General features: G+C 51.5%; 1 protein-coding gene across 1 annotated transcript in view; it reads right to left on the reverse strand.

Annotated features, from left to right (window-relative positions):
• CELF5 (CUGBP Elav-like family member 5) overlaps positions 1 to 12,972 on the reverse strand; it is a gene marked incomplete at both ends in the record, with an annotated part of 34,221 nt that extends 21,249 nt beyond the window's left edge. Inside the window, 2 exons of the mRNA XM_082298071.1 lie at positions 6,121 to 6,203; positions 12,690 to 12,972. Coding sequence (XP_082154197.1) covers positions 6,121 to 6,203; positions 12,690 to 12,972 — 366 coding nt within the window. The remainder of the gene's footprint in view (positions 1 to 6,120; positions 6,204 to 12,689) is intronic.
• Between the last annotated feature and the right edge of the window lie 635 nt (positions 12,973 to 13,607).

Genomic DNA, 13,607 nt, shown 5'->3' on the forward strand with positions numbered 1-13,607 from the left:
GTGTGTTCCAGGTGGAGGAATTGAGGCATGTGGCGATGAAGATCATGCAGAAAGTCTGTGGCAGAAGCAGGATATGAATCCCAGAGTACAAAGCACATAGCTCCTGCCTGAATGGCTCAGCTATGACTTATTGCATGAGCAAAGAAGATTGCTGAAGGACTGATGAAACTGAAAACCCAAAAACTCTAGAAAGCTCATCAAGACCACAAGAGATGGTTCTGGCCTCCAGAAAGCCGTGGGCCTGAGAAGCCAGGCACAGCTGGGTACTCAGACCCACAGTCCTGTGCCAGCTGCAGGATCTTGCTTCAGCAGAGACAGAGACTTGCCCAAGATTTGTCACGTTTGTCACTCCCACCAAGGTAGAAAGTGCTTAGCAGGCCTAGGGAATGCTTAAGGCTTAAGGCCTGCAAAAAGCAGAAGTAAGATGCTGTGAGATGGGTCACCAAGTTACTCTGAGCAAGAAAGCTGCATGGGGAAAAGCTGGGAGCAGTGCCACACTCAGCTGGCTTTGATCTTTCCACTGGAAAAGACACCCAGCACCCCATGCCTCTCCCTGTGCCCACTGGTGCACCATTGGTCCAGTGAGCACATTCAGGTGATTCTCTGTGCACAAGCTGCAGCCTCCAAGGACCCCAGGGAACCAGGGAAGGGCAGAGCCTGGGGCAGCAGGTGTCTGAGCTGATGGACACAGCAGCTCTGCAGAGCCTGCACAAGCTTCTCCTGGCTGTGCTGGAAGGTTCACAGGCTGCCATCGGGCTGCTGCAGCCGTGCCCTTCTCCTACCCCACGGCAGAGTAATGACAGTGGCCAGGAAAAGACATCTCTGCTGATGTAACAGAGGGGGCCAGGCACAGGGACCCTCTGCCTGCACACAGAGCGGCTGTGCCAGTTCCCTTGGCAACCACTAACACCGACAATCCAAGCGGAGCAAAACCTCCGGCGATAATGACGCACCCACGGGAAAATCCACCCAAAACGGGCCCAAGCCCCAGCACCACCAAATGAGGCAGTTCTGGGCTGATTTGAGATAAGCTGTTTCCCTTCAGGGGTGCTGGCAGACTAGAAAAGAGGCCCCAGGTGACTGCAGGATGCCGCTGGAGACAGTCAAATCTCATTTGGAGAAAGCCCTCAGTGATCTGGTGTAGTCAGCCCTGCTTTGAGTGGGGTTTGAGCAGAGACCCCAGAGGTCTCTTCCACCATAAATTATCCTATGATTCTATCTGTATCCATGTTCATGAACACTTTTGTGCAGGCACACACCCCAAACGACCCCACGGAGGTGGGAACGTGGAGCCTTGCTCAGGAGGGTGGTGCCTTTGCAAAGACAAAGGTCTGTGTGGGCTGGTGTGCAGGTACAGGTGTGTTCACAAGCACAGCTAAGGGAGACCACCAGGGAAGACCCAGCTCTGGGAAGCAAAAGCCAGAGCTCTGTGCTGCAAGGAGATGCCAGGGCCTGGCTGTGCAAAGGGCAGCACCTTCTCTGGAGAAAGGAAGACCCCTTGTGCACAGGACAGAGCCTGCACGAGTCCACTCGGTCAGCATGTGGGAACAAGTGCTGATCTTTAGTTTCACTGTTCTTCCAATTCCATAGGGAACAGGAGGCAATGGCTGCATTGGCAGCTTGCTCTTCAGTGTTGGCACTTCACTGGGCAGCTGCCTTGCCTTACAGAGAGTTCTCAGCCCCTCAAGCCAAACCCTCAACAGCACAAGCATTTGCAATTCCCTCTGCACTGAACAGGCACTTCTGCTGCTTCTTGCCCAGGGGCTGCTTTAGCCCAGCACCTTCATGTCCATGAGATAGCCTTGGCATGCTCTCTGTATTGCTAACTGATGTTGCATGGCTCTCAGGAATTTGCTGGTACTGTCTATCAAACCTGCAAGATGGACATGGGAAAAACTTCTCCAGCCTGCCCTGTTCAAGGGTTGCAGCTGCAAAGATTAACAAGTGGGGCCCAGCTTCAAACCTCAGCCAAACATTTAGACCACACGAAACTTTGAGAAATACTGATCCAGGCTGGCTTCACACCAGCATTGCACAAACAAGAGGGGAGGGAAGAATGAGATGCTTTGCCCTCTCCAGCAAAGTCCCTCCAGACACCTGTGCTCCTTCCTACCACCACGGGCTGAGGATCCTGACAGATGGCCCAGGTGAGCCCTTGCTCCTGGCAGCACAGGACACAGCCTACCCACAGGGATGCCCTCTGCTCGAGCTCTGCTGGGTCTCTGCACTAATCCTGGTGCCCAACCACCTGAATTAGTGCTGCAGCATCTCAACCCCTGGTGCATTCCCAGAGTCTCTCTCTGCTCTCATGCTGCTGCTCTCTGTAATTTTCCATTCCTGTGTCCCTGCATCCATGAGTTCTCCCTATGATGTAGCCACATTTCAGTACCCTCATCACTGCTCTTAAACTGCCCGTATTCCCAGCTTGGATCAATACCAATTTCTGCCACTTACTTTCCTACCTTTCAGCAGGCCTTTCTTTGTTCTGCATAGAAATAAAACTGTAACTGTACTTTGCCAAAAGAATTACTTTTTTAAACCTCCCCCCCTCCACTTCCTCCCTCTATTCTTCTTCCTCTTCTTCTTCAGGAGCAATTTTATGTAATTTGCAACTGTCTGGCTGCAAATGAAAAGAGACATAAAGCGTTTCTGCGAAATATTGAAAAGCTGGATGCTTTTCCCTCAAATTTCACTTAGCAAGAGGCTTTAACTTGCTGTGTGATCACTGTGTGTCATTAATAACCTCTCCAATTCCTTTCAGAACTCAGCAAAGTGAAGGCACAATCACGAATCAAAGGCATGGGTTATTGAGATACAATATCATTTCACTGAGGCAGGGAGGAGTGTGCCAGGGAGTGGGGAGAAGGTGAAACACTGCACTGCTGGGCTGGCTGGCAGCTGAAGAGGACACTGGATTTAGGAAAAAGGCCTGATTTCAACAATTCACCAGCTCTGAGGGCAGCACAGGTGTTCTAGATAATACAGTATACAGCTGTACAGGTGAGACTGGTTGAGTCACCATCAGACGTGTGGATGTGGCACTTAGGGACATGGTTTATTGCACTTGGCAGTGCTGGGTTAATGGTTGGATTCAATGATCTCAGAGGTCTTTCCCAGCCTGATGACTCTATGACAGTCTTTACACCCTGAGCACAGTGGTCCATAAAAAAGAATATAAAAGCCAAAATTCTGTCTACCTCAGAAAAAGATGCTGAGCCTTACTGTCAAAAAATAAGCTTTTTAGAGTTTAAATTCCATTCAGTTACCATGCATCCAACAGCACTCAATTCAGAAACAAAAGAGAATTTTGATCTCACACAAAGAGAACTTGCCCCAAATGCCACAAGAATAAATACAGACCACAGTGATTCCTACTGAGTTACATGGAAAACCTAAAATATAAATATAACTATATATATAAAAGCTTAGGAAAGCTACACTGAACTCATGGCCCTGCAGGTGGGCTGACATTGCTGGCATCAGACCTGGAGGACCTCAGCAACACCTCTGCAGGCCCAGACCTACCCAGTGACAACCTGGAGAAGAACCCAGAATTCCTGCTCCAGCTGCCTGATCACAACCTAAGGACCTCTCAGAAACCATATCAAAGCACTCCCACAAATCTGTCCTTACCAAATCCTCAGTCTAGACCAAGAAAGTAATTTGTCTCTATTCAGGTTCATGAACTGTTGAGTTCAACCACAGTTCTCTGCACTGACACCAACAAAGGAAGGTACTTTGGTTCTTGTGGCATCTACTATTGCTTGGTGGTACAACAGCAAGTGTAGGATCAACACCAGATCCTTTCTCTGCCAGTTTGATCCCTTGCTGTCTCTAAACCTGCTGATGCTTGGTCATGCATTCAGGTGACACTTTGTGTCACCCTACACTTCATAGCCCTTCAGCTTTCTTTCTTCTACTGCTATGTGCAACACAGAGAGAGCATATGGGTAAAATGCACAAGAAATCAGTTGTTTACCAGACTGTGGCCCATTGACTGAAACCTCAGAGGTGTGGTCAGTACACTCTGTGCTCTGCCCTGTGCTGGGGCCCTGACTAAATTCCTGGGGATAGGCTTTACCCCAGAGTTCATCAGAAGATGATCCAGATGTGAATGTACAGAGATGAGATTGTACGGCCTTGCTCCCCAAACAGGGAAGCAATTGCCTGGCATTCCTGTCTGGGATTCATTTCCAAAGTGTTCCCCGTGATCAGCTGGGCCAGAAGGGCTGGTGATGCTACACAGACACCAGCACACCACGGCTGAAAGCTACCCCAGCTCACCCAGCCCACATCCATGCCAAGTAACCATCTCTAAATGACCAAAGAGAGAGAAAATTGTGCCTCCTTGGTCACTGAGAGACTGAACAAAAGAGAAACTAAATGTGATGAAATGGTATTTTGGCAGCCTGAAAATAGACAGCTCCAAATGCAGCACAGCTCATCTTCATCCTAATCCTGAAACATAATTACACCACACTGCTCATTAACTGTCTCCAGACAAGTATGTTCAAAAGTACTCACCTACCACAGACTTCTTACTGTTCCCAGGCAGTGTCTTACACCTCCCTTAACATAAAAAGCTTTTAGATCACCACATCATAGATAAATTGCTGCTTTAAACACTGCTCCATGCAGCTCTCTGAGACCCCTGAGAGCACAGGCAGTAGAGAATACAGTGAAACATGCAGCAAATTCCTGGTGTAGAACTGTAGCAAAACTGAGATTGCCTTGAATCCACCAAGCCTCACATGAATAATTTTTCAGAGACATGTCTGACTTCCCCACTGCATTAACAGCACTGTACCATGACTCCTCTCAGCTGCTCCTACATCCTTTGACTTGTTCTTACAGACACTGTCAGCTCTGCCCTGGACCAACACACGAGGTTACACTGCTTTAGTTCAAAAAGCTGACCATTTCCCATCACACAAAAATAACTCGGGCAGATTTGTGCTGGTTATCTGTACTCTTCCCCCTGGCTGTCCTGAGATAAGGATCCTGTTAAGTGGTAATTAAGTTACATGCATTTTCCAGCACTCAAACGCCAGCACGGGCCCATGCAAAAAAAGCACAGGTAAGCAAATACAGAAAAGGAGGTTTGTGTTTGTGTGTGGAGGTCTTGAGGGCAGCTGGGAGAGATGAGAGCTGGGAGTTCTTTGGACCTGTATGGGTTAAAGAGGAAATGTTATGGTTAAGAATTCCTAACCATCCTCCAGAGACCCCTGGTTTACATTAATTATTCTGTTGCCTTGAGCACTCAGGGCCTCCTGTGAGCTTCTATCTATAAGTACCCAACTCCTCCTCCTACTCACCTCCAAATGAATCCTTTCAATGTGCTTGATCAACCCCCTCAGTACAGCAAGGAAACTGCCCAGTCAAAGCTCTTAAATCATACCAAAATGGGAAAGGAAACAATCCAGAACTCCTTTTAGCTCTCCAGCAGGTCCCAGGGAAGCAGAGGACTGCCAGGCAAGGAGGGACCTGTTCCACAGTGCCCAGCCTCCCTCAAATCCCACTGAACTTGGTTCCCAAGACCAGCTGTGGAGTGAGCAAGACTCAGGAACAGACCAGCAGTCCTGCTCTCACCTAAATAACCCATTTCTCTTCCAAACAATGGGACGTGGCAAGTGTATTTTTTTATTTTTGAGAGCCTGATTCAACTCAGCCACTGCATCAGAGCTCTGTCCAGGCACCCTGCAGGGCAATGGCAGAGTAGGAGTGGATGCACCAGGAGGTTCTGCACACCTGGAAAAAGGCTCTGGTATCTTATCTCATGTGAGTTTTCCAGCAATGCCCACTGTGCAGGCTGCACCCACACACCTCACCCCAAAGCCCACAGCTCCCTAGTGACATGGACAGAAAGCTGAAGGTGTCCTGTCACACCACAGAGAGCAAAGAGCAGCACAGAAAGAGGCCTGGCTAGAGAAAAAAGCATCAGCTCTGTGAAGAACAGTGCTGTGTTTCCACTCCCATATCCCTGTTCTAACCCCTGAAACACCCTTCTCTTCCACAAGCAGGAAAATTGATCTAAGCCACTTCTCGCCCTCGCTCCCTCCCCTGACAATTCTCCATTCTCCTGCCCACAGCAAAAACTCCAGACAGTTCACTAGGACTTACCCCTGGCAAAGTCTTCTGTTCATGCAGTGCTGTCTGGGCTTTGATGGCAGAGTCTCTGGCACAGTATGTGAGGAATGCACAACCTGCAGCAGATACAGCGAGCGTCAAGTTAGACAGGCACTTGCAGATGAACATCAACACAAATGTTACGTAATATGGATGTGTCTAAGGCTCCAGAGGAAAAAAAAGACAAAGAAACAATGTTAAAGGACTTGCAGACCACATCCAAGGTCTGTTAAGAGCTGGAAAAGGGTCCCAGTGAATCAACTGGGCTTGACACAGGTGTTGAACAAGGTGAGACACAATGGGAGAGCAAAAGGGAAGCTGATCTTGTTTGTGGCAGAAACAGTCCCAAACACAAGGATCAGGAGAGAGGCAAGGACCAGCATGATCACTGATTAAAATAAAGAAAAAAAGCAAGGAAAGAAGAAAAGTATCTGGGATTTTAGGCTTGTACAAAAGCTCCATGATCCAGATTCACAAATCAGGGAAAGCTACAGGAGGAGAGGCCTGGCCTTCTATGCCATATGATGCACACAAACACACACCAACGTACATATGCAAGGAAAAAGGGAAATACAGAGCCCAGCAGAGCACCATGCATTCTGCAAGGGCCAACTTGAGAAGGCAGATGAAAAGCACACAGAAAAGGCCAGATCCTGACATTCTTAGTCAAGATATGACTCAACATCTCAGACGAATGCTGGAGCCAAGGGAGGAGGGGAGGAGTTGTAGCCCCTCCAGGAAGAAGAGGGATCATCTTTGGGTGCTCTGATGCTAAGAATAAGCAAAGGAAAAATCTGGCTGGTTATCAAGAAACATTTCCTAGCAGAAAGAGATTTAGACTGTGGAATGATCTCCCCAGGGAAGTGCCTGAAGCTCCGTCACTTGAGTTGTTTCAGATGAGGGTAGGCAAAGCACTGGAGAATAGATTCAGAATGCATCTGACCCCCTCACTCACCCCCTCCCATCCACAGTGGCATTTCACATTCCAAGCAAAGGCAGGAAGAGTCCCTCTGGCTTGCTGATGAACATCCCTGTTTACACTGCTGTGCTGGGGCTGCAGATGCATTGTTATGGCCAGAGAGACCCAATTTTCTGCCTCCACATTCCTGTGCCTGGCTTGGGGTACTCCAGAGCTGCTTCAGCTCTCCATGGATCCAAAGGTAGGTGCAGGGGCTGTCTGGACCTCTCCCCTCCACCCCAGTGTGACTCCACGGTACACAACACCCTCAGGCCAGGAAGAAGCCAGCTCCTCAGAACAATCCCAACTCACAGCAACACGATTATCCTGTTTTTCCATCCCAACTCCAAGAAGTTGCTGCAGGTAAGCAAATTGCATTTGTCCTCACACCTCTCGGTAGGGAAAAAAAACCTTCCATAAACAGCATGCAAGCACCAGATATGTCTAAGAGGTAATTAAAGCTTCTTATTGCCAGGTTTTGAACCAAGAATGCTGCACCAAAGTCAAATGTGGGGCCAAAACATAATTTAACAAATGCAGTGAGGCCAGGAAGAATGCAGGTAAACTCTACTTCCCCTGGCAAAGGCAGCTGGCTCTGTTGTGGTGGGGAAGCTCCCCTCTGCTTTCACTCTCCCCCATGGCTCTGACATCAAGCCTCAAAAGCACCTCTATAACCAGAGAGACCAGACTCTATAACCCCTATAATCTATTTCTAACAGATTTGAAAGCCTGGTCACAAAAGCCTCAAACACAGATGTTTACCCAATTCCACCTGCTGCTCAAGTCTGCTACTTTGCAAGTCATACAAGACTCATTCTAAGATAATTTGGGTCAGGTTTAGCTCACAAAACTCTGAAGTCAGCAGTTGGGAATAAGCAATTTATTCCACTAAGAGCTTCAATGCATTGGTACTATGCCCACGTGCAATGAAGGCACCATCCTTGCCTCAGGAGCATCAGCCATCAAATCTAAGAAAACTTAGGATAGGAGCAGAGTTATGTCTACATGAAGCATGCAAACCCCATCCTCGAGTCCCATATTCCAGAGCTCAGGAATGTCAAAACTGAGGCAAAGCACACTGTCAGGCTCAAAAACCTCAGTCCACAGGAGGACAAGCTAAAAGTGAGGATTGGACAAAGACACACCATTTAGTGGGGATAAAGGAGAGACACTCCTCACACAAGGAGGTACTGTCATCATGCCAGATCAAGGATTTGTAAAGCCCAGCAACACTTACATCCACCAGCACCAATGTGAAAAACTGCCATGAATCCCCCTCCCTAGAGCCCCCCGGTCCTTCTCTTCCCTACAGCAAAGACAGCCTGTAACACTGTTCATCTTTTAGGAGCTCAAGTACCAAGAGGCAGCAGCTTCTAGAGACAGAAACATCCTGTAACTATGGTGCCTGAAGATGCCTCACTCCAACCCAAAGGCAATCCTCACTGCTGCCCTGCTTTACAAGGATGTGGGTATTTGCTCAGCAGAAGCCACCTGTGCTCCTTCCCTTCACTCAAGCATGAAGCAGCACTCAGGCAGCCTCTAACGTCCTGCCTGGACTGGGGCTACAGGCACAGGACAGCCTGGTCCACTGCTCCATCCCTGAGCTCTTCATGTCTCTAAGCTTTGAGGTTTGAGGACATTCCTATCATTCATCTCATCTCGTTCTTACTTCCCCAACAGCAGGAACCTGGGAAGCTGTACTGGTTGTGGAAAGGAGGGAGCTAAAGATGTCAGCTATGCCTTCCACAGCCAGGTGTTTTGGAGGTAGGATGCAGGAGGCAACTCCATTCTCTTTGCAAAGTCCTGGTCAGAAATACAGGAAAAGATCTGGCAGAAACACTGTGCTCTAAGCCTAATTGTGTAAACAAATATTTGGGGGAAAGAAACTGCCTTCCTGAAGAGCCATTATCTCTTGCACACTAACTCTTCAGCTACTCCCTGGGATGCTGTGACAGGATTCTGCTCACCATGTCCTTCATGGGTTCTTCAGGCTCCTAAAACTTTGAGCTTAACAGAGCCACCCAAGGATCTGCTTAAGAGTGATGTCCACAGAGGTGCAGAGGGGCCTGTCACTCTCACTAGGCTTCCTCACTTCCACATTTCCTGCTTTACTTAACAGCAAGCTCAGACGGACAGGCTGATGCCCCTTTGGGCACTTCTCACACCAAGTCAGCTGTGCCTGCTGAGACACAGGACATGATGTTAGAAAGTGCTCGGGGTGTTGAGAAGCGTCAGCCTGGAAGGTCCCTGGCACCCGGGCAGTGCCAATGGCCCATTCCCAGCACAGGGATGCAGAGCAGCACCCAGAGCACTGTCTGTAAAGCCAAAGCCAGGCCACCATCATTCTGCCAAAGACCACTAAAACAACCTCTATGTCCCATCAGTGTTGGTGATACCACCCTACTTCCACAGGCACCAGGAGGGTTTCCAGCTCCCTGAAAGCAGAACCTAGCCTAGTCCCACTTGCAAGAGACTGCAGAAAAAAAAAAAAATATATATATATTCTATGCCTGATCCTCCCTACAAATTACACATTGACTTTGGAATTTACAGTCCCTTCAGATCCTAAACATTACTCCACACATCAGCAGTCTAAAGCCTTGAGCAAGGAAAGGCTGCCAGTTTGCAGGAGAGAGGGATCTCTAGATTCTGCTTAGCATCAGAAATCACATCAAATACTTCAGCAGGGGAAGCATGGAGTCAGTGGGGAGCTAATCTACAAGCCTGCAGAAGCTGAGTCAAAACTGGGCTGCCAGGGAGGCAAGTTGGGCTGAGGGTGTTGTTGTATCCTTGCCCTCTGAAAAAGCCACCCATCTGTCCACATGCCTGTGAGACGGCTGCTCCTGCCCCTGCTGAATATTTCCCTGCAGTTCAGTTTAGCATCTCACACTCCTTAATCTCTCCACTTTTCCTAACATGAGCACTCCTAGGAAACCCATCCAGCTGACACTTGTGAAGGAACTGCCTTCTACCTAATCCTGGAACACAAGGCCAAAAATTTCCACTTGATTCTCCCCACTCAGCCTGCCCTGACCCATTCCAAAAGCCTGTTCAAACACCTCCCCGCTCTCCCCATGAAAATATTAGCTTTGAGACAAGCACTGCCATTAAAATGCAAATGTATCTGTGATTAACATAAATAGAAAAACTGCCTCATGAATAATATTAGGCTGGAACAGTATCAGCTACCAGTAGCCAGGTTGCTGAGACATGACAAGTCAGGTACTAACAAAACCATTTCATAGCAGAGTTCACATTTCTAGATCTCTAAGATTCTCCTCTGCCTCCACCAAATTCATCCATTCTCAGCACCCATACAGGACCAGCTCTTGGACACTGCAGCCCAACTCACATCCTCCAGCCCCTGGCAGGCCTTTTCCACCCTTTCTTCTTCCCTGGAGGCAGAGGTGGCTGCTCAGCTCCATGTCAAGCTGCAAGGGAACACAAGAGGACATGCTGGGCTTCACCAGCAGTGCTGGCTTCTCACAGAGCTGCATCCTCCTCTTTGGGGAGAGAAAGGGAAAAAAGCAGATGGAAGCTGCATGTGAGCTGTCAATTGGATCTCACTGCAGATCAGGAACATGGGGAGAGAAAACTGAGTCTGCTGCTACAACTGCCCCAAAAAGGTTGTGGCTCCTGTACAGTGCAGGAACGAGCTCACAGCCAAAGTGTCCCCTGATCAGGGGCTGCGACAGTGCTCTAGGCCACTGCAGCTCCTGGGTCAGGCCTGGCACCCTCCAGGCCTGCTGATGCCAGCAGCAGCTCCTCACCTGGATGGCCTTCCTGCATGGAGCACAAGCTAATGCAGCCAAACCTGGTAAATGGGAATGATCAGGCATCACAGTGGGCTGGACCGTGGATCTAATTCCCTCACTGCATGCTAAACCCCCCCCCACTTCCTTGTGAAGGGATGACTTCTTTGGAGAGGCTGTTCCCAAAACAGGCTGAGGATCTACATGCAAACTCATGCCACCAGGGAAGGAATCCCAGCCTCTCACTTTGTACAAAACAGGACAGGGAGGGGCAGAGGGAACTGAAGGTGTGTGGAAACAACCCTACGACAACCACCAGAGAACCTACACACCTCAACAGCGTCTTCTGGACACAACAACCCATGACCAATAACACCAGCATCCGCTCAAAAAATGTTAGCACCAAAAGGATGTATTTATTTTGCTGCAGAAATGCTGCATTTAACAGCAGCTCTGTTAATATCGCACACATCTGGCTAATGCCACTGCTGCCCCCTCTAATTTCCATACCTAAGCAGATCCCTAGAATTTGTCTCCTGCCTGGAAGCTGACCTCAGACCACACAGTCTATATTTAAGACGTCAACTGGAATGAAATGTGAAATTGCCTCTTGCCTTGGGCCCATTCTCCTCCTCGCTGGGTTTGAAACCTTGCAACTCACCGTCCCCTGGCAGCAGGTTTGGATGCAGTTCCTTGCACACAGAGACACACAAGCACATGGCATCCTCATTCTTCAGTCACAACCAGACACACTTCTTCAGCTAAATTCATGCCAGCCCAGCCCCCACAGGCTTCAATGAGAAAGTGTTTTCCCTTTGTGCTGGAGTTAGATTTGGCCTTTTGTTTGAAAATACACTTGTTTTTCTCTTGTCCTCTTCCTTCTCTGTTCAGTCTAGAATGGTTCTCGTTGCCAAGGCACTAGATTTTTCCTACCCTTCCTCCTAAATCTGAGGCATCAGACTGAGCGTGGCACACTCCCTCCAGCATGCACCAACACATGGCCCCATCACGGATCATTTTAGGGCACAGCAGCCCAGCCTGAGCACCCACAGCTTTCAGGGTACTCACTGTAGGTTCCCTGCAGGTCGTTCTACCTGTGCCAGGGAGCAAGGTTGCCATCACCCCCTCGGTTTGTTACAGCAAACTCCGTGAGTTCCCTTCCTGGCTGGAGCCGTGCTGGTCACAAGATCCCAAACACCTGCTGGGGTGGGGTAGAGCCGCTCCACCGAAGGGAGCTGCCACGCCGAACGCGACAGCTCTTCAATATAAAAACACAACAATAAACGAGGCTAAAGGAGCCTCCTCAAACTTTTCAGCACCCACTAAAGGCCCTTCAGCGAAGGAAGACCCCTCATCTCTTCATCACGAAGGCCCCCCACCTACTCCAAATGCCACTGACAGCAGCAGCACGTTCGCGGCCAATATTCTTTGTTGCGCGGGTTTTAAAACCGCAGCGCCGAACCCCTGCCCGGGGTCGGTCCGAGCCCCCTGAGGGGGTGGTCAGCAGCCCAGAGAGGGTCCCGCTGCGGCCCCCGCGCCCCGCAGCAGCCTCGGCCCGGCCCACGCTGCCCATCGGCGCCTTTGTCACCGCACCCCACGCGCGGGCGACAGGCCCCGGGCTGCCGGCGGGGCGCGGGCCGCGGCCGGGGGGCTCCGCGGGGCTCCGCCGCGGGGATGCCGGACCCCGCCCGCGGGCTCTGGGGATGCGGACGCCTTCCCGGGCAGCGGATCGGGGGCCGCCAGCCCCCGCTGAGGGATGCGGGGGGGGTGTGGGAGAGCAGCACATCGCGGTGGGTCACGCGTGGACCGACCCGGGGCCCGCCGCCCCTTTGTGCGCGCCGCGTCGGGCTCACCCTTGTGCATGCCGGTGTAGCGGTCCTTGAGCACGGTGAGCTCGTAGATCTTGCCGAACTGCTCGAAGAGCGGCTTGAGGTCCTTCTCCTCCAGGTTGCGCGGGATCTGCCCCACGAAGAGCTTGATGGCATCCAGGTCCTTCATGCTGTCGGGCTGCGCCGGGGGCTCCGCGCCGCCGCTGCTGCTCATGGGGGAGGCTCGGCGCGGCGGCGGCGGCGGCTGCGGCGCTGGCGGGAGCGGCGGCGGCTGCCTCCTCGCCTCGCCCTCGGTGAGTCTGGCCATGCCCCGCGCCCGGCGCGGCTGCGGGCGGGCGGGCGGGCGGGCGGGGGAGGCAGCGCGGCGGGAACGGCCCCGCCGCCAGCGCCGCCGCCGCGGCGCCACAAAGAGCCGCGCCACAGCGCCCCCTGCCGGGCCCCGGCGCCGCCGCGGCCCCTCAGGAGCGGGGGGCAGCGGGGAAGGCACCGGGAGAGCCCCGGAGCGGCCCGGGAGGGTCACTCGGGACCGGCCGGCTGGGCCGGGAGGGTAGTGAAGGCGGCGTGGGTGAGGAGGAAGGGCGGGTGTGACTGCCGCGACGCCCATCCCCGTGGGCGAGGGAAGAGCTGTGTTTTTACGGCCCAGGAGCGTGGAAGGCCCTGGGAGCAGAGGAGAGCTGTGAGCACCCAGGAAGGCAGAGCCGCGCCACGCTCGTGTCAGAAATTAGCATTCGCCCCATTTTCTCGGTGCCTCAGCACCAGGATCTGGAGGCGAAGAGATTATTTAAAGCAGAAAATTTTGTAACGGAGCCGTGACCCAGCAGCGAGCACAACCACGAGCGCCAGGGCTGGAGGGGGCTTAGCTGGAAGGGGGAGTCATGCATGGCCCCAGGTCTGCAGGTCTCTCTGCCTCTGCCTTTCAAGGGCAAGTCCCCTTTCTTCCGA

Source organism: Coloeus monedula, assembly GCF_965178545.1.
Source record: "Coloeus monedula genome assembly, chromosome: 27".
NCBI lineage: Eukaryota > Metazoa > Chordata > Aves > Passeriformes > Corvidae > Coloeus > Coloeus monedula.